This window comes from Cyprinus carpio, chromosome B17, assembly GCF_018340385.1.
Source record: "Cyprinus carpio isolate SPL01 chromosome B17, ASM1834038v1, whole genome shotgun sequence".
NCBI lineage: Eukaryota > Metazoa > Chordata > Actinopteri > Cypriniformes > Cyprinidae > Cyprinus > Cyprinus carpio.
Window position 1 is genome coordinate 28,089,847 of NC_056613.1, and position 21,612 is coordinate 28,111,458.

The 21,612-nt window shown below is 38.3% G+C and overlaps 2 protein-coding genes across 11 annotated transcripts in view; one reads left to right on the top strand and one right to left on the bottom strand.

The window, feature by feature from the left end:
- Positions 1–14,811, top strand: part of cdin1 (CDAN1 interacting nuclease 1) — an 81,305-nt gene extending 66,494 nt beyond the window's left edge. For 2 of the 3 annotated variants that reach the window (XM_042742987.1, XM_042742988.1), the window contains exon 12: positions 12,151–12,511. In XM_042742987.1, the coding sequence (XP_042598921.1) occupies positions 12,151–12,292 (142 nt within the window). In that variant the 3' untranslated portion in view covers positions 12,293–12,511. Of the gene's footprint in view, positions 1–12,150; positions 12,512–14,324 lie in introns of those variants that run through there. The other variant, XM_042742989.1, reaches the window with a different exon arrangement.
- A 4,275-nt stretch (positions 14,812–19,086) lies between these two features.
- The window catches only part of meis2a (Meis homeobox 2a), a 66,450-nt gene continuing 63,924 nt past the window's right edge, over positions 19,087–21,612 (bottom strand). For 7 of the 8 annotated variants that reach the window (XM_042742995.1, XM_042742996.1, XM_042742994.1 and 4 more), the window contains exon 13: positions 19,087–20,512. The gene's annotated coding sequence lies outside the window, so the exon portion shown is untranslated. The remainder of the gene's footprint in view (positions 20,513–21,612) is intronic. The other variant, XR_006156903.1, reaches the window with a different exon arrangement.

The following is a 21,612-nucleotide window of genomic DNA, read 5'->3' on the forward strand; positions in this document are numbered from 1 at the left end:
CCCGTGCCTGTAGCAGCACACTTGTAGTAAATTAATACAGACTTAAGCATATTCTGTAATATGGTTTCTCATATTTGTTGTGTTTCCAAAATATTTCAGTTTGGCTTGACACGACTCTCCAGGGCCTTTCGTCCTCGTCACAGAGAGTGTTTAACTGTGGAACTGAGCTGTTTTCTTTGACTCGTGTGTGTTTATGTGTGAGGGGCCTCCGTTTCCCACCCAGACATTCAGGGTCCAGCACTAGTTAGTTCAGCGCTGAGGAGGGCCCCGTGGGGTCCCATGAGTCTGACCCCCAGAGCGCTGAACATTGAACTTCAGCCCCTGACTGCTGGTGAGATCATGATCTGATGCTTCTCAGTGGGCAGGATTACACACACACACACACACACACAGGATCTCCTGTTTCAGTAAGGACTCAGTGTTATCAGTGTTCTGGAGTGAAGGAAGCGCTGAGATGTTGATTCAGTCACAGTTACCCCAGCAGAGGCGGCGGCTGGGACGAGAGCCAGGCCTGTTTTCTCAGTGGACGCTCTTTGGATGGGCTTCACTTATTTTTAGGGTCCTTTTCCTGTGTTTTCTCTGACAGCCAGCTTGCACACCTATTCATAAGCGCTCTTCCTCCAGCTTTCAGGGGAACGCCAGGATTCTGATTCAGCTTCTCCTGACTGTTTCTTACAGGATTACAGACACTAATCCCTGTTATATGCAGAGAGACTGTTAGACCTGGAGCAGAAACAGTAGCTAGTTCTAAACAATGTCTGTATTATTATCTGATGATTTTCTGTCTCCATACAAATCACACAACAATATCAACTACACTATTTTTCTCTGTTTTTGAAGATTATTTCTACAGATTTGAAGCCACATTTTTACAAATATTCTAGTGTTGACTGCATTCATCAAGTTCTGTTAAAAGAAAAAAAAAGATCTTTAATGAGTTTAATGTTTTAAGTTAATGAAAAATGCATTTCCACCCTGTTACTTGGATATTCCTTCAGATTACTGTTTGGTACAGAGGTGATGTTATTTCAACAGCTCATTCAGTTATTCAGTGTACAAATATAATATTATATTATAATATTACTATCAAGCTCTGTTACCAAAGTTATTGTAAGAAAATATTTTTTTTTATTTTTTTTTATTTATATGAAATCCATAATCTGTAATTTCAGCACTTTCATCCATTCTGGCTATCCAAACTATTGAATGCTGAGGGTTTTTAATTCAAGTAAACTGTGTAACATTCAAACAAAGCAGTGTTTAAAACTCTATTCCGACAAAGTTTTCTCAAATTCTGGGAAATGTTACATGAAATAAGTAGTCAACTAAAATGTATTTGCATGGCGCTTTTAACAAAATGCATTTTTCAAAGCAGCTTCACAGAAAATCATGATGTTAATGTTTATAGTATCTTAATATATCCGTGCCTTAAAGTTGCATTTGTAGTCCCTCATGCTCTTTGCCATAGGGTGCCGACCCCTGCTATATACATCGCTTTGCTTTGCAGGTATAATTGGATGTACTTATACAGTCAAACCAAAAATTATTCAGACACCAGATATATTTTTTTATATTTTTTTACCAGTGGGATCAGGACACTATAGTTCATAAATGTAATTGAGGATAGCAGAATAAACTAAACTGTGACCAAATGACCAAAATTATTCAGACCATGTTTTGCTTAAGTGTTTTTTCTTTAATTTCTAATGCAATCTTTTTACACCACAGACTGATCATAATGAAGCACTGCTTGGTAATTAGTTGACCAAAATTGGTATTATCTAATTGCTGACAGCTATTCAGCCGAATTCATTACATACCGTTCTATTTATTACACACCAGTTATCCTTCATTATCAAGATGAATTTGTTCTGACGCAGTTTAACTCTGAGTTCTGCTCATATTTTATTACCATTTTCTAAACTACAGTGAATAAACTGTGATGCAGTGTGAGGAAGGTGTCTGAATACATTTGTGTTTGACTGTACACAGCTATAGAAAGAGCCGTGTTATCATATAGTCATGAACAGCACGTGATGTGTAGTTTGACCTCCGGAGCCTGATGGAGGTTTTCTGAAGATCCAGCGCCTCCTTTCACGGATCATTAGCTGAAAAGAAGCACTTTTAGAGTCGCATGTCTGTAGAAGCTCTGGGTCTGTGAGAGCCGTGTTTATCTCAGAGGAGGGTCTGGAGGCGCCGGGGCCGGGGCCAGACTGCGCTCGGGTTACTCTGCAAACCGCTGCTGATTACAGCGGGGCTCGCCGCTAATTGGAAACACATTAGCGTGGGGTTAAGAGCGGGATTAGACGCTGCTCGCCCGACGCAGAGTGGAGGCCATTTGAAGGGATTTGTTTTGATGCCCCCAGAGAGGACGGCTAATTATTCACCGGGCTGCTGGGAGCTCAGCGTAACAGGTTACAGGAGCTGAAGATATCCTCTGATGATTCCCATCAGCAGCCCAACTCTTACCCATGATGCACTGGCTTTTCATTATGATCTCATTCTGGTAACGAAGAGCAGCCATTGTCCTGATGTGTTCCTTCTCTTGTCCTGATTAATAGATCCTGCTGTTTTTAGCAGATGATTTATTTTCTTGGTTTCATTATGGACCATCTCATACGTCTTCTCTGTGAAATGAAGTGCTGTAATGTTTTAATGAATTCGCAGGGGGTCTTAATGAAAGCTTTCGTCCATTTATGTGATGGAAAGCAGCACTGAGGTCAGTGGAGAGCAGAGCGCTCCTCTCCTGCTGAACCATGGGACATCCGACACTCGATCTGAGGCGAGAGGTCAAAGGTCAGCCTCTTACGAGCCCACTGTCCAATGAGGATCTCTACAGCGGCGGGAGCTGCTTCTTCTGAACAGTGTTGTTCTTAACGCATTACAAGTAACACAAGTTATGTAATCAGATTACTTTTTTCTAATAGCTAGTTAAGTAATGCATTACTTTTTAATTTACAAGAAAACATGTTACTTTTTCAAATAAGTAACTCCAGTTACTTTTTATCCATTTGTTGACTGGATCTCTTCTGTCCCCGTGTTGAGAAAACTTCAGTTCTAGCATGAATTCATCTCACTTACAAAGAAAACCGATGCAGTATTCCTCAAAATGAATAAAAACAGTGAAATGCAGCTCTGAAAATGACCCAACCTGCAGTAATTAAGTATGTTAAATAATACAAGTATCCTTTATGTATTTAATCCCCTTATATTAACTAGTGTCTTGGCTGCTGACCTTCGATGAGCCAATTCAACCATATTTATAAGCAAAAATTACTCAAGATGATCTAACATTTAATGCTGAAGAGTATTGAACGTTCTTCTCCTGCGCTCTACTGTACAGACGTGTGTTTACTTCTCCTTCATCCTGAGACGTATCCTTTTCTCTTCTGTTGTGAAAGGGCTTTTACTTTTGCCAAAAATATAACTTTTTATACTAAAACCAAACAAGCAAGCCCTGCCCAAATTTAAAAAGTAACACATAACGCATTACTTTCCATGATAAGTAATTACGTAACATAATTAGTTACTTTTTTAGGGAGTAACACAGTATTGTAATGCATTACTTTTAAAAGCATCTTTTCCCAACACTGTCCATGAACACAGATGAGCAGAAACATCTACATCTTGGTGGTGGCATCGTTTCAAGTTTGGTACAAGTTTGGAATAATATATATATATTTTTTCCTCTCATGCTCACCAAAGCCGTATTTATTTAATCAAAAATACAGCAAATACAGTTATATAATGAAATATTATTACAACTTAAAACAGCTGTTTTCTGTGTGAATCTCTGTTAAACTGTAATGTATTTCTGTGATGTGCAGCTGTATTTTCAGCATCATTACTCCAGTCTTCAGTGTCACATGATCTTCAGAAATCATTCTAATATGATGATTTACTGCTCAACAAACATTTCTGATTATTATCAATGCATTACATTGATTTATAATGATACAAGCGTTTGATTTGGGCTCTTGTTCTCTTCTGTTCACCCGTCACCTTCCAGCTCTCCGCGCTGTCGCTGTGGAGGAAATGATGTGGCTAAATCTGGAAGTGCCATCTCCACAGTCATTATCACAGACGGGTCAGGCGTTTATTGGGTCTCACCTCACCGATAGCCTGGCCATCGTTAATCCATAAGCACCAGATAATGAGCACTGAACAGATTTATGCAATTACAGCCACACGGCGGATAGAGCAGCTCTCTTTAGCCTAACGCATTAATGAGCTTATCAATATGTGTCGCGGGTTCAGGGTTCGAGCGGCCGTTAGCCGTCCCTGATGGGACTAAATGAGACGTGAGCTGCTCAGGCCCCGAGCGCCTCTCGTCCGCAGGCTCACGGATGTTTCTGAGGCGTTTAGATAGAACACTTTAATCCTGCTCTAATCTCGGCTGGCGTATCGACAGAAGGGACATTTCACTTCCTCTGCGTCACATCGATGGAAAGATTATTTATTCAGTTTCAAATATTAGACCCATATGACTGGCTTTGTGGTCCTGGTTCACAAATAGCAAAAGAAAAACTCCAGGATAGTGTTTTCACGAGTTTCAGTAAAAGCAAAAAAATTTAAAGAGACTGATAACAGCAGTCAGAAGAGAGAGAGATGTCAAATTTAACGTCCCTCCCAGAGACGCTGCATTAGAAACACCCTCGAGCTAGCAAGGTCTTTGTAATTTGATGCAAAGGTGATATAATACCAAGAATAGTGTTAGAAATGTACAAATATGAAAACAATACAAGTATGAGGAACTCTCCAGGATTTACGATGCTGATGATTAAACGTGAAGAGGGTTGATTAGAGCGAGTGTGTTTTGTTATTGTTGGCCAGCGGGCTGTTCGAGCGCAGCAGGAAGCCTCTCCAGCATCATCTCGGTGTCACAGGGACGTCAGGATGTTCACCTTGTGGTATTTATGGAGTAGGACACAGCGTTTATTTATCGTCCGTTCGAGGCCGCGTCTCTCTGTCTTTAAACATCCTGTTTGTGTGAAGGCTTTTCTATTATCGTGACCGTGCTCCTGAATGCGGGCCCCGGGGCCGGTCCAGTAAAATATGCGAGGCGCAGGCTGTGTGCTGATATCGCCTCGCTCGCAGCCTTGAGTCGCTCGAGCCCTATAAATAAACCACAATTAATCATCAGCCGAGAGGAAGCCCTGACGCCACCATCCTCTGTGTGAGGACTGAATCCTTTCTCTGTGTTGGTTGATGTGGTCGTCTTACAGAAGCGTAAACGATGTCCAGTCAGCGTTGAGTCACCAGTGAGTTTCTTTATGTTGTGAGGGATGTTGCAGGTTCTGGCTGATGCACTGGAGCTCCATCTCTTCACCAAGCCTGTCTCCGTATGACCAACCTTCTGCATCTGCGTTGTCTTTGTTGCCCCAAACTCTTCAATCTGCTGTTCAGTCTCATGTGTGTGGACTTTTTTCAAGTATTTTACTTCTACTTTAACTCTTTCCCCGCCAAACAAGTAATATTCTGTGTTTCCACTGTTATACTCTAGGGGGCGCTATTAGGGATCTCCTGAATGAGTCTAGGATCACTCCATCAAACACACAGAGCAGGAAGAAGCAGAAACAGCTATCTCATATGTAAGAATATGCATATGGAAAATAATGCCATGATCAACACTAACCACATATAAATGAAAACTTCCTAATGTTAGCGAGTCAAATGTGGATCCAGAAAGTGTTAAAGGTCTGTTCAAGCTTTGGGAGTGCTGATGAAGCCAGCTACTGCAGCTCTGCTTCGATAATATTCCTGAATATGATCCAGATGTAGTATTTGATACAAATGTTTCAACTTTCGGTTTTCTCAGCTTTTTTGCGCAAAATGTTGATTTTTTTTTTTTTTATTAAACCTACCTACATTTAAGTGTTGATTAAAAATAAATAAATAAATAAAAACAATGCTTGAAGCTAGAATAAAACAGATTTTTTTGTTTGAAAGTGGAGGGTCTGATCTTTATTTTGATGTATTGCATGTTGAGATGTCCATACAAAAAATATATATACAGTACAGGTCAAAAGTTTGGAAACATTACTATTTTTAATGTTTTTGAAAGAAGTTTCTTCTGCTCATCAAGCCTGCATTTATTTGATCAAAAATACAGAAAAAAAACAGTAATATTGTGAAATATTATTACAACTTAAAATAATTGTTTTTAAATTTATTATACTTTAAATATCATTTATTTCTGTGATGCAAAGCTGAATTTTTAGGATCATTATCACATGATCCTTTAGAAATCATTCTAATATGATGATTCATTATCAAAGTTGGAAACAGTTCTGCTGCTTAATATTTTTTCAGAACATGTGATACTTTTTTAGGATACTTTGATGAATAAAAAGTAAAAAAAAAAAAAAAAAAAAAAAAAGAAGCTATGTTTTTAAAATATAAATATTTTGTAATAACTATATACACTACTGGTCAGTAATTTGGGGTGAGTAATTTTTTTTTCTTTCTTTTTTTTTAAATAAAATCAATACTTTTTTTCAGCAAGGGTGTGTTAAATTGATAAAAAGTGATAGTAAAGAAAATATATTATTAGAGTATATATTATTAGAATTTTTTATTTTTTATTTTGAATAAATGCAGTTCTTTTTAACCTTTTATTCATCAAATATATTAGACAGCAGAACTGTTTCCAACACTCATAATAAATCAGAATATTAGAATGATTTCTAAATGATCATGTGATAGACTGGATGTTACATGTGACACTGAAGGCTGGAGTAATGATGCTGAAAATTCAGCTTTGCATCACAGGAATACATTATTTTTTTTAAAGTATATTCAAATAGAAAACTATTATTTTAAGTTGTAATAATATTTAACAATATTACTGTTTTTTCTGTATTTTTGATCAAATAAATGCAGGCTTGATGAGCAGAAGAAACTTCTTTCAAAAACATTAAAAATAGTAATGTTTCCAAACTTTTGGTCTGTACTGTATATTCTGGGGGCCATGAAATTTTAGTGAAGATCAACAAAAACGCTGGTGGTGGCTGGCGGGGAAAGAGTTAATACAGATGCATTTAAAACACTGATTTAATTTCAGCTGTTTGTTGTCCACACTGAAACATCAGAGAATGCTAAAATCATCTTTCTGCACAAGCATAAATTGTAATAAAAGCAGTGGGATTATACTGAGAAACCAGACCATAAGTTCATATCATATTAGCAAACATCTCACCGCTCACTTATTCAGCGTTCCTCGTGTGGTCTAAAACACATCTGCCCTTATGTTTCGCCGCAGGACAGCAAGTAGATTTTCTGTTATCTTTGCAGGAACGTAATATGAAGATTTGACAGAGTAACCAGTGCTGGGTAGTATGTAATCTGGATCACATGATCAGATTCCAAAATTAAGTACTCATAATTAGAGTATATTTCATTATTCACAGCCAATTAATCATAATTTATTGATTCTCCCTAATTCTTTTCTAAAAGTCCTGCTGTGTGTCATACCTGTTAGCTTTGATTATATTCATGGAAATAGATTTGTGAAGCATGCTTCTGAATTTGGGAGGAAAGCACCATCAAGCAGTTAGACCATGTATGAAGCAGCTAATTATGCAAGTTACTAAATAAACATAGCTTCATCAGATCCAGTGACCTTCAGGAACTCTTGATTCAGAGTTTGGATGCGTGATGTCATTGTCTTCATGTTTATTAATGTTCGTTCATGTAATACAGGGATTCTCAAATGTTTTTGTCAGCCAAACCTCTTTGACATGAAGTATTTATATGAAACATCTCTGAGGAAGTTAATATTTCAGATAAGTTAACATCATATTTGTATGTTCACAGTTCTCTGAAGTCAGGTAATGGTCACATTGACAGGTAAACAAATTAAATATTTCAGTTTTTAGTTTTCAAGTGTTTGATTTTTTTTTTGTGTTACATTCTTATGATTTCATTATAATTTTTTAATGAACTCAAACTCACTGCAGTTGTTTTGTGAAGCCGAGGGAAACCCTGGTGTGATGATTAATGTTTGATTTTATGGTGTTGATAGAAATGAAAAGGAATATATTTTCTTTTTCTTCACTTTTGTAATAACATTATGGCATGTTTAATGGTAAATTTAAATCAGTTTAGATAAAAAGTAATCTAAAAGTAATCTTAAAAATTAGTCAGATTACATTACCTAAAATGAGTAACATGGATTACATTACTAACAACAATTTCCATCATGTATTCTGTCATCAGAAGTGGACTACAGATTGTTAGTAATCTACCCAACACACACACACATACACACGTGAAGAGTTTGTCAGCAGTTTTCAAAAAGCATGTTTTTTTTTGGTTTTTTTTCATTGTTAATTCCAATTAATCTCAATCAAACTGCAGTTGGGTTACATTGAAAAGCAAACGCTTGGAGATTAGTTTCTGCTACATGCATGCCAGTCCTTGACTACGGAGACATTCTGAATAAATCAGCATCTACTAAAGTTCTTTGAACACTTTGCGCATAGTTTTATGTTAAATTGTAATGTCAGCACCCATCATTGTGATTTGTGTCATCGAGTTGGACGTCATTATCAGCACACAGACATATGCACTGGTACCTGTTTATTTATAAATCCGTCTTGGTTTACTTCCTCCATATCTCTGCTCTCTCTGAATTTATTTTATTCTCTGCGCTCACTGGATGAGTACACTCTTCCGGGTCCATCTGTACGGACTGAACTTGGAATACAAGCAATGACTCCAACTCTTCACTACACAACTTTGCAGTCTTTAGTGTCAATGAGCACTTTTAGACTCTTGATCGATGAGCTGTTGAGGGAAGATGACACCGCGGAGGGCTGTAATTAGTTATTCAATTACGCTGTGATTATGTGTGTGCATTGATGGGGAGGAGGCCACTCACTCTCTCAGCACCTCCTTCCAGCTTTTTGTTCTTAAGTGCTGCGCTCTCATTAAAATGCCTTTTTAACCAGCATGGCACCTGCTTTAAAATCAAACGCGGGGCGCTCGTTACGGCTAATGGCAGCGTGTCTGCCAGCGACGCTCTCAGCGGCATCCCACTCTCTCCTCCGCCAAAGCCAACGCGCTCCAAATTAGCTACATTTCACAAACAATTTCACCGACTCGTTACGCAGTTAGATGTTTTATTGGAAGATCGCTGACTTCCCCCGAGCGATACTTGTGCCAGATTTAGGTGGCGAAGCGGTGGCCCACATAATAGACCTCAATTATAATTGGAGCCCCGTGTCCGTTTATGCCTTTATTTATGGAACCTTTGCATTGAAGTACAGCGGCCTTTGTGTTTGTGCCTTCAGAGCGGAAGCTGTTCGGACGCGTCCCTCGAGGGTTACGAGCGTCTGTTCGACCCCAGACCCTTCTCCACCGGTGTGCTCTGTTGTTCCAGAGCTGGTTCTCCTCTGATGGGCATGATATCAGATGAGCTGATGAAGACAACTCTTGTGTTCCCTTCCTTGTTTTCTCATCCAAACCCAGCAGCCAAGTCTTCCTGTCCCGACCCATCTGATGTTAGTTTTGATAGTCAGTAGAGTCAGGTGATTTCAGTTTAATTCTACTGTATGACATTAAAACATTCATTTCCTTCAAATACTACTGAAATAAAACGGGGCCAGTTCAAACATGGACACTAGCATTCATGCCACGACTAGACCAGCGTTCATTCCTGGAGGCAGAAGAACATGATTTTGGATGATTACGTTCGTCCAGGAATGATGTCGAGAAACACTGAAATAGATGCAATTAAAACTGATACATTCTCTTGGGTTTTTACTCTTTTTTTTTCAAAATATTCCTGTTTACAGTCGCTGGTTTACTGCAAAATATATTGACTAAATCCTAGGCCATGATATATCACGACAGGTCTTTTTATTTTTGTAAAGAATAAGAGTACTTAAATTCTATATAAAAGGTATGATGTACTGTTAACTGGCACACAGTATAAATTCTATTCAAATCTTCTTCACTGATGTTTGGATGCATGTATCAAATGAAGTTCGAGACGCAGACCGTGTCCAAGACTTTTCAACAACATGTGAATATTTATATTTTCTTTCTTGCCCTCTTCTGATCTTGGTTTAGTTTGTTTAGTCTGTTAAATCAGGAAGTAGAGATATCCTTCACACAGAAGTGACTGTTATCCAGAATACTAGAAGTGATCTGAAATCTCCATTTCCAGTCTGACACAGGTTCCAGTTCCTGCGGTAAAGCTGGCTGTGATTGGCTGCTGTAGATCTCTAGGATCCAAATACGGGTTTCCATCCAAAGTTGCGAATTTAACTCGAGCGCAGAATTGGAATATCGCATAAAAGCACTGTTTCCATCCACCGAGTCAAAGAGAACAAAATCATCACTTCCTGATAAACTGACACTATATCTGTGACCCTGGAGCACAGAACCAGTCATGGGGGTCAATTTCTCGAAGTTGAGATGTATACATCATCTGAAAGCTGAATAAATAAGCTTTCCATTGATGTATGGTTTGTTAGGAGGACAATATTTGTCTGAGATACAACTATTTGAAAATCTGGAATCTGAGGGAGTAAAAAAATCTAAATATTGAGAAAATCATCTTTAAAGTTGTTCAAATGAAGTTCTTAACAATGCATATTACTAATCAAGAATTAAGTTTTGATATATTTACAGTAGGAAATTTACAAAATATCTTCATGGATCATGATCTTTACCTTAATATCCTAATGATTTTTGTCATAAAAGAGAAATGTATAATTGTGACTCATACAATGTATTGTTGTCTATTGCTACAAATATACCTGTGCTACTGATGACTGCTTCTGTGCTGCAGGGACACATGTATCTAAGAAAAGTAGTAGAAGCCACTGAATATAATAACTTTCATATATATGATGAATGACTTGCGCCTCAGAGCGAGCAGATGAAACACAATAAATGCTGTCACTGCTTTCGGAGGTGTGTTTGGGAATACAGTGGTGTAAGACAATAATACAGAAATACTTTGATGACAGACTGTGCTCAGGGATTTCAGGATGACCAGAACATTTGAGATGCTGTGAGCGTGAACCGTGAGATGTCGAGGCAGGTGAAACGTGTTTGTTAACGGGGAATATTGACCTGTTGTGCGTCTTGATGCAGAGCCCCGCCTCTATGTAATGATTGACAGGTTGTGATCGGCTCGGAATGCATTTTAAAAAACAACTTTGACTGGTCTACACTGATCACAGGGTATTTCATGAAAATGCAGTTCACATCTGTTAAGTGTAAGTGTCAATGCACTGAAGAAAAATACAATTTTGCAACCATTTTCTCCGAATGCTTTTTGAAATTCACACTGCGCTTTGCTTTAATTATCTCGCGGTAGTTAAAGACACTATCTCAAGTGTCCTACCCACTCTAAATGCATTTAAGAAAACAGCATTTAAATGATGATTTTGCTACAGTTTTTGCTTGGGCATGTTAAACATATCTAATCAAGTTGGGTAATACGATTTCATTTTAATTTTGCAACTTATAAAGCATTAAAGTAGGTTTTTAATTTACATATTTTTAAAGCTGGTGTAGGAAATGGCAAGTGTAAATTATATAATTGAATTTTCATTTTCATTTTGCACTAAATGTTGCACGTATGGTATGAGAAAGTGTGCATTTAAATACAGAAATACTTTGTCATTTTACATATTGCATTTCAAGATGAATTTTGCTCCCTGTATGCTTCCATATCCAAATGGATTATTTTTCTATTTGAAGCCCAAAGTAATAAAAGAAATACAGTAAACGCAGTAAAGTTTATAGCTCAGAATTCTAAAAACATAACATCTGATTTGCAAATAAAAAAAAAAGTCTGAATTGTGAGATTTAAAATGTTGCAGTTATTTGTCTCACAGCAGTAACAAGAGTTAAACTCATTTTAAAAAAATTTTCAGAAGACAAGACTTAAGTTCTTTCGATTCTCAAAGAAATGCGTTTTGATGTTTAGATATTTGTACTGGAAGACAAGATAAAAATATTGAATATATATATTTTTTTTAATTCTCAGTGTAACAGTGTACCTAATGCGGTTGCTAACATTTGTTCTTCACTGCTGAGCACAGTCTCTGCTGATATTGAATGTGCTGCTCCCTTCAGAAGGCTTGGTGTGCGTGTTCTTCAGGAGAACGCATCTTTCTCTCCCGTCTGCAGGTTTGGTCCGGGTCTGGTCATCTACTGGTACGGGTTCGTATCGGAGCTGGACTGCCAGCGGGACCGAGGCATCCTGCTGAGAGACGGCTTCCCCTCGGACATCGTAACCCTGTGTCAGGGGCCGGCGCGGGGCCGAGTCTGACCCGTCACGGGGCCCTTTGTTGGTGTGGATGTGAATCCGGAAGCAATTTAGTTTTCCTGAACGTGTGTGTGAACTCCAGCTGAACCCCGGCGGAGAGACAGGTGACACACGGCACTCGTATCTGCCCTCGGAGCTCCGGACCGCCCGCTCCACTCAGAGACAGCCGGTCTGATCGTGGTGTTCAGTAATAAAGTCTAATAAAGTTATGAGTTCTTCATATATTCTGTGTCCAGTGTCTGTGTATCTTCTGACGTCGAGTCCAGAGTGACGCTCTCCAGAACTTCCTCTTCCTCTCTCAAGAGCTTCCTGTCTGTGCACTATTAACCCTGCGGCGCCTGACGTATGAAACCGTCCAAAAACAATGAAATAGAACTGTTTATTCAACCAAAAGAGGTTTGCATGTGTGTTTTATGTTTTGTTTCATATTTGATGCATCAGGCTCATATAGTCTGATAGAGTGAGAACTAGCCACTCAAACTGAGCAAAAATATGCAATTTAATAAAGAAAGATGAAATTCTGCTGCTTGTACTGTAAATCAATGAAATCTTTATAACAGATACTGACATTAAATGATCTAAATATCAGTGGTCACTCTATATCTGCAGTAATGTGTCTCAGTGAGATGAGATGTAAATGATCCAAACATATAATGCAGTGATTGAGAGATGAAGAAATAAAGGCTCCTCAGAAGATGTGAGATGTTCTGAAGGCTTGTGAAGATCATTCCTCCGCTGAGGAACAGTGAAAGTAAAGCTTCTGGAAACAAACTCTCCTCAAAAGATCCTGATGATCAGATTTGAGACTCTAAAACATGATTGATGGAGAATCAAGTAGAGCTGAGCTGCTTCAGTCCAGTAAGAGTTCATCTGGAGATATTACTGCAGTTATTCTGACCTTTACTTGATCAAAATCACTCAAGATCTGACACCAGAAGCTGCAGCTGAAGCTGATTACACTAAAGAGCTCTGACTGCGGCTGTAAACTATGGTAAACAGGTCAGATGGAGTCAGTTCCTCTGGAGAGCTTCCTGTCATTGTGTTCATGATGCTTCAGTGCATGAAGAGCCTGGTGTTTCCAGCTGCTCGTGTTTCATGGTTTAGATTGGGTGGTCACTGTGATTTTAGCTCTGCTGGTCTTGAAGCTCGATGGGTTTGATGTCACGAGCTCTCAGTAATGTGTGTCGATCCACAGCATTGAAGGAGTAGCTGAAAATGAAGATGTTTTTAATGAAAGCCGTGAGATTTCTGGTTCTCCATTCAGAGTCCATAACTAAGACTTGAAAAAGAGCTAACATCAGTACTTTTATTCATCAAGGATGCATTAAATTGATAAAAAAACAAAGCAAATGACAGTAAAGAAATTTCTGATGTCACAGAATATTTCTATTTCAAATGAATGCTGTTTTGAACTTCCTCAGCTGTTTTAAATTACAATAGTAGTTCAAATTTTTACTGTATTTTTAATCAAATAAATGCAGCCTTGTTGAGCAGAAAAAACTTCTTTCAAAACTCTCTGGATTTCATGCATGAAGCAAACATGTCACCTAAAAGCAGTCATCAGTAGCACAGGTATATTTGTAGCAATAGACAACAATACATTGTATGGGTCACAATTATACATTTTTCTTTTATGCCAAAAATCATTAGGATATTAAGTAAAGATCATGTTCCATGAAGATATTTTGTAAATTTGCTAGTGTAAATATATTAAAACTTAATTTTTGATTAGTAATATGCATTTCTAAGAACTTCATTTGAACAACTTTAAAGATGATTTTCTCAATATTTAGATTTTTTTGCACCCTCAGATTCCAGATTTTCAAATAGTTGTATCTCAGACAAATATTGTCCTCCCAACAAACCATACATCAATGGAGAGATGATTTATTTAACCTATTTATTTATAATGCATTTCAAATTTTAAAACTCAATTAAATAAATTGACCCTTATGATTTTTTTTTTTTTTTTTTTTGTTTGTTGTTGTGGTTTTTTTTTTTTTTTTTTTTTTTTTTTTTCTGTTTTTTGACCCAGGGTCACATACGGCTGAATGAGGGTGAGTAATCGATGAGCTTAAAGCCTTTATTGCAGGAGATCTCAGACTCAGCCGGGTCAGTCATGAAGGGTTTTGGTGAAGCGCTGCGGTCAGATCCACAGAAGCTCTGAGAGCGGCTGATGTTTGGATCCGCAGCTGTTTCTGCTCAGTCATGAACACATTCATCTCTCGGCAGAGCAGCAGGTGTGTTATGACGTGCTGCTTCACACACACACACACACACACACTCTCTGCTGGCTATTAACCCTGGTTTTTCTGATCGTCTGTCTGTCGCAGCTGAGATCTCCATCAGTGCTCAAACACACAGCAGCAGAAAACTCTTAGCAAACACAACACATATTAGTCCAGTTTCAATGAAATAGATCACACATTATATGAATTATTTATTTGAATGACACTTTGGGATTAAAATGTTTTGTAGTCATGGAGAAATTATGATTGCTATAGGTAAACAATACATTCTAGAAAAGGCCATTCTTAATTTAATAACCGAGACAAAAAAAAAAAAAAAAAAAAAAAACTGAATGGAATGGCTGACTTTGATGAGTAAGCAAAGTCTCACCAGGGCTGTGTTAATTTGATCAAAAATACAGTAAAACTCTGAAATATTATTGGAATGTAAAACTGTTTTCTGTGTGAATATGTGTTAAAGTGTCTGGTTGTTGATGTGGAAGTGAAGGCTCTCAGGTGCTTCTGCTGGAGTCTTCGGGGCTGTAGTGTGGTCTGTCAGCGGATCTTCTGGATTATTGTGTCTGTCTGCAGGATTCGGTCCGGCACTAAAGGTCAGCGGCACCAGTGGCATTTGAGTTCTGACAGGTGACCCAGATTCACTGATATTCATGTTCTGTTGACTCCTGGAGAATCAGCTTCCGTTTCTAGCCTTCACACCAGCCACACACACATTCATTCAGCTCAAGTCATCAGCCCGTGTGTGTGTGTGTGTGTGTGTGTGTGTGTGTGTGTGTGTGTGAGAGAGAGAGAGAGAGAGAGAGAGAGAGAGAGAGAGAGAGAGTGTGTGTGTGTGAGAGAGAGAGAGAGAGAGAGTGTGTGTGTGTGTCCGTCCAGCCTGCAGCACTGATGATTGGGGCTGCTAACACACACACTGCTCTGTAAAAGAGGATATATCATAGACTTGTGTTTTTATAGTTGAAAATAGTACAGATCATCTCCAAACATCCACCTGAAAGAAAGAAAGTATGTCTGTGATTTCTTCAGTTTTTTCAGTGAAAGTGAGGTTTTGGATCGTGGCCGCATACGAGAAATAAATAAACACACACTGAGCTTTATTCTATTCAGTCACATCTATTTTTATTAATTAATTAAATTATTTATTTATTTTTAATTTTTTGTTATGTTATTGCAGAAAATCCCACATGTTGTCTTAAATGTTATATTATTATTATCACTACAGTTTTATGCGCGTGCAAGTTATATTTTATTTTTCATTTAACTGCTGCAAATAAATGGGATGCAGAAGGAAGATGATTTAAAAAAAAAAAAAATCGTAATTCTCCGATGTGGTGTTTACATCTGCATATAAAGGTTTTGGAGGAAACCAAGGACACACTGACATTAATAATTTCAGTTCATTCACACTCCACAATTAATGACATTTACTGCGAGATAATAATGTCACAAAAATAAGACTGTATCATTCTGTTTCGATGCTTGCGATCTCTAACACTGGCTGCTGTTGCTGTTTAGAGATGTTCACCTCAGGATCATGTCTTCAGCCGCCCTTCATCATCATCTTCATCATCTTCATCCGTTCATTCAGACTCTCGATTATTGAAGCTGTTTTCATAACCGTGTGTTCGTTATCATCGCAGAGATCCCCCTTCGTTCGGATCGATTACAAAAAGACAGGAAATATTTCTTCACTTCTGATCATTCATGTGTAGTTTCTCCCAGAAGGGGTCGCCGCGGGCTTTGTTCAGCAGCTCTGACTTCTGTCAAGCACGCAGACTTATTTTATTATTATTATTATTTATATATTTTATATATTTTTATTTTCTTTATTTTCAGTAAATTTGATTTTTTTTTTATTTTATTTTTTGCTCCGTAACCATTGAAATAATAACATTGTTTCAGTGATTAATATTTGTGCTCCTCTGTCTTTAAAAGCCCACGAGGGTTCTATTTCATTTAAAACATTTATTTCGATCAAACACTGATGAAAATCCTGCAAATTTGTTTTTCTGTTATATTATTATTAGTAGTAGTAGTATTATGCTGCCATATACAAAAACAACAGAAATACCCTGAGATTTAATGAGAAATATCTCATGTTGTGCTTCTGTTTGTGTGACGCAGATCGCTGGAAATCCTTCTCTGATCAACATTAATTATCAAATTACCCGAGAATATGTGTCCAGTCAATTAACCCATTTAAAATAAACCTTTTCTGTCAAGAATAATAATTAAATATTAAATAAGGAAATAGACCCGCAATATCCTACAATATATAAACTATATAATAATAGCTACACTGAAAAAAAAATTATCTTACTATTTTTTACGTGCACGTACTGTATCAGATAAACATAATTTATTCAAATAATACTAGCTATTATTAATGCTGTTATTATTAATGTGAGTAGTTACACTGAAAAAATGATTAAATGTCTACTTTTTTTCTTCTTTTTTTTATGTATGCCTGACTAGTTGCAATCAATTTATTTTAGCTATATTTAAATGAACAAATTTAGTTGACTAACTTTTAGCAAAATTTAGCTTAAAATGATTGCAACCACTCAGGCCTACTTAAAAAAAAAAAAATTAAAAAAAAAGTATATTTAATGAATAATTTTTTCAGTGTAACTACTCGCATTAATAATAAGAGCATTAATATAGCTAGTATTATTTGGAGAAATGAGGTTTATCTGATACACGTGATGTCGAGCCCGCTCATCGTAGCTCGTGTATTTTGTAGTTTATTGTGTTTTAAACTCGTCGGAGTGAAATTACCGCGAGCAGGCCGTGTTTTGCGAGCGGATGTTGAGCTGTGAATGTTAGTGAGGTTTGAGCTGATGTGGAGATCCACTGATGCAGATTTAGTTGTTTACTCGGCTCGCTGTTTCTAAATGAAGAACAGAGAGAGAGCGCGTCGGTATTATTCCCCTGCATGTGCTTTATTGATCAGTGACTGTGAGCTAATGTCATTATCCTCATCAATAGAGAATCACTGTGATGCTGACAGTGATTAATGACCAGGGGCCTCTGCGCGTGACCCCGGGGCCCACAAACACACACACACACACACACACACACACACAGCAGATGCCGCTTCAGCTGGAACACGTTCTCTTCTTTATTTGTGATAAAAGTAGAAAACAAGAGTCGCTTTCGAGTTTATGTCTGCTGAAGACTTGCTCGTTTTCTCCTGATTGTTGCGAACATCTCGTCTGTTTTCGTGTGTTCTGTGCGTTCCCGCGACTCTGACACGATGAAGATGATGATGATGATGATGAAGGCCGGATCATCCATCATTCCTGTCACAGGCGCAATTCAGTCCACCTCCTGTCGCCTATTAATATTAAAATCAGCTCACCGCTCTTCCTTTCACTTCTCTCTTTCTTTATTTCAGATCACATTCTAGAATTTCGATTTAATGAAATGAATTATTTGCACGTCTATTTTCTCGAATAAACAATCATTAAAATTATATTTGTTATTTTGTGATTCTTTGTTAATAAACACACTTAAATAAACAGGCTGAAATGAATTGAAATAATTTGAATCTCTATAATAACGTGCACCACGCTAATAAAAAGCGCAAAACGCACATCTTTATTATTCTATGTATTTATTTCACAGAAACAGAAATATCTGCTCGTGATTATTTCGTGTCGTTCGAGGATTTCACGATGAAACGCACCAATTTGATATTTAGTCACAGTGATGTTCATATTTTGTAAATTAATAATTACCGTTGGTATGCATTTAAATTATTAATACTGTAATTCAGCTTTTCACAAATAATTAAAAACCTTCTTTGGGGAAACGCCTGTTTCTTTTATTCATCATGAGACATTCAGTGCAAATAAACCCTTCAGGAAAAATTCAGGAAAACATATTAAACATTAAAGTAACGAAGAAAGACTCACTTTCACATCAAGCTCTTGAAACATGTGCACTCGTGTGTTTCTCAGTGCGAGGTGATGTTGGTCTTTCCTGAAGCGCGTCTTAATGCGTTTAGCGCGTGTCATTCGTAGCGTCTATTGCGCACGTGAGCGTCCTCTTCGTTGTAATCGCCAATTTATAATTTTACCAGCATGTATAAATGCTGTTTGTAATAATAATAATAATAATAGTAGTAGTAGTACTGTTGTGCCGTGGTGCAGCGGGTGTAGTGTGAAAGAGCTCCAGCAGGAGGCGCCGCGGAGACTCGAGTCTCACACTGGACACCATCACTGTCCTTCAGCCCTTAAACCTCAAACTGCCCCTCTGTTAGGCCAGCAGCTGAAGTCAGCGGAAGCTCTTGGGTTTGTTCTGTGTCAAAAACAAACATCTTAAGAGGAAGATCGGATTTAGAGAACATTAACGCGCCAGGATCCCTTCCAGAACAACAATACTGAAAAACACTGCTCACCGAGCCTGAAGTCTTTACGAGCATATTAAATAAGAATGATGAATTATATAGTATGCATCGTTATATATTAGTCATTGTTTATGTATTACAGATCTGATATTATTTCCACGTGCGACACACCGTACAGCACACAAGAATCTACCAAAATCAAAAATGAAATATTTATTACAGCATTTGTGACTGAACACCTTTGAAACATCACGCCACAGTCCTCATACAAGTACTGAATGTATTTCTGACAAAGCTCGAGGGAGACAGGATCTCATCTTCTAGTGGAGCACGTGCTGATAAAGGAGGGGGGGTCATGGACATAACAATATCAATGCCACAGCAGATCTGAAACTAGCAAAAACATTCGTCTTCAATTGAGGTAAACACATAGAATATCTAACATGAAACAATTAATAGACTGAACTCTGTACGAAGTTTCTTACAATATTGTCTCAGCTTCTCGCCGAGCTTTGAGTTCATAATTTAAGTTCTTTTCATCCTTGTAAAGTCTTTCAGCGCGTCGATGTGCCACAGAATCCAGAGACGTCGCCATCGTCCTTGTTACTGCAGATAATAATACACTGATCCCACTGCTGCAGGACGGTGGCTTCCTCGAGGATACACGTCCTTCATAAGGCTCTTACTCTGAGAGTCCCAGATACAAAATTAATAATAATAATATTAATAATAATAATAAAATAAAAACGTATAAAAGCAACACAATCCAGTGCTTGGGCAATTCAAACGAAGAACTTCACCTACGGGGCAACATTCATTCATGGACCAGAAAGGGAAAATGCATGAGGAAAACCGAGCAGGAGAGCAGGCTTCGATCGGCAGAGACTCTGCTGGAGGAGGAATCATCGTCATCACCGGAACCGTGGTCCGTTTCTCCCGTTACTGCGCGATCGGAGCTCCTCTGCCTCGGGGGTCAGCACACACAGTGTGAAAAACAGGGCAACGATTTACTCTAGGACTAGCTCATGAAACATAAAGTGAGTGAGGATAAAAATGTACAAGATTTCATTTAGTGTCTATGCTTTTATACTACAGTAGTTTGAACTCTTGGAGTCTCTTGTCTTTTTTTTTTCTTCTTCTTCTTTATCGTGTGTGTGTGTGTGTGTGTGTGTGTGTGTGTGTGTGTGTGTGTGTGTGTGTGTGTGTGTGTGTGTGTGTTTAATAAGCTGAAACATCCAAATCTTTACAAAGTGTTTTTGTCAGCTCTTGGTCCTCCAGCAACAAAAGTAACAAAATTTCACAAGATAAAAAACGATCACAGCTCGTCTGGAATTCCGTGTGAAGCTTCTAATTCTGCTGTCGGATGCTTCAGCACATTCTCTTTTCCTTCACAAATCTTTCGTGGGGTTATTGTCCAGTATTGGTTGGTTCCCTTCGGTCATCGGCCGGTCCAGCAGCGCTGTGGTCAGGGGTCAGAGGAGTCGAGGTCGAGGAGGGGGTCTGTGCATTAGCATGGCCGCACGGCGAGGGAGATGAGGAGATCGGTGTGACAGACACATGAGACGAGGGGGTGATGCCCACAGGACCACACTGAGGTACGAACTCCCCCGGCACGCCTCGATTCACCTGAGATTCAGAGAAACACACAGTCAGCGGGGCGAGACCAGTGAGGTCTGGATTCAGGCCACGTGTCTGCAGCTAATGCAGATGTTTCAAACAAAGAGCACACTTGAGCAGAGACATCTGATGACGGCCTGCATCTCTGCACGGTATACTGACATGCTTATTAGGAGATACATACAGTCAAACCAAAATTTATTCAGACACTTTTAACATCTCTCACATTATATCACAGTTTATGCGCTGTAGTAGAAAATGGTAATAAAATATGACAAGAACTCAGAGTTGAACTGTGTCAGAACAAATTCATCTTGATGATGTCAGATAACTTTGATTCGGTTAGATAGCTGTCAGCTGTTACATTTAAGAACACAATTATAATTATATAATAGCAATTTAGCTCAACCAATTACCAAGCAGTGCTTCATTTTGTTCAGTCTGTGGTGTAAAAAGATCACATTAGCAATTAAAGAAAAACACTTAAGCAAAACATGCTCAGGTCAAAGTGTCTGAATTATTTTTGCTCCCTGGTAGTCCATTGTATGAAGAATATTTGGGTATAATATGTTTATTTTGCTATCCTCACTTACATAAATTAACTATAGTGTCCTGCACCCGCTAGTAAAATATATTAAAAAAAACTATATCTGGTCTCTGAATAATTTTTGGTTTTACTGTAGATGTAGCGTTCATTTCATTTATCCGTCCTCAGTCACGCAGCAGAACAAGACAGTTCAAAATGCATACATTTTATGTTCTCTGGGAATCGAACCCATGACCTTGGCGTTGCTGGCAGCATGCAGTGAAGTGATGTGGATCTTGCAGGGACAACCTAAACTTATCAGCGCTCAGAGCGGTCGAATCCCAGATGAAATTAGTGACAGAACGAGCTGCGCCGCTGCAAACTGATTTGATTCAAGCTCCTTTACGAACTCGCTAAATTATTTAGGGGCTGGTTAACAACACACCGCTCAGTAAACAGCGCAATATCCGCTTAATATACAGGACAAGATCTTACACGGGAAGCCATTAATTAAGCCGCAGACCATAAAGAAAACTACAATCACAGATGCACGTGCTGGTCGAATACATTTATAGCACTGAGC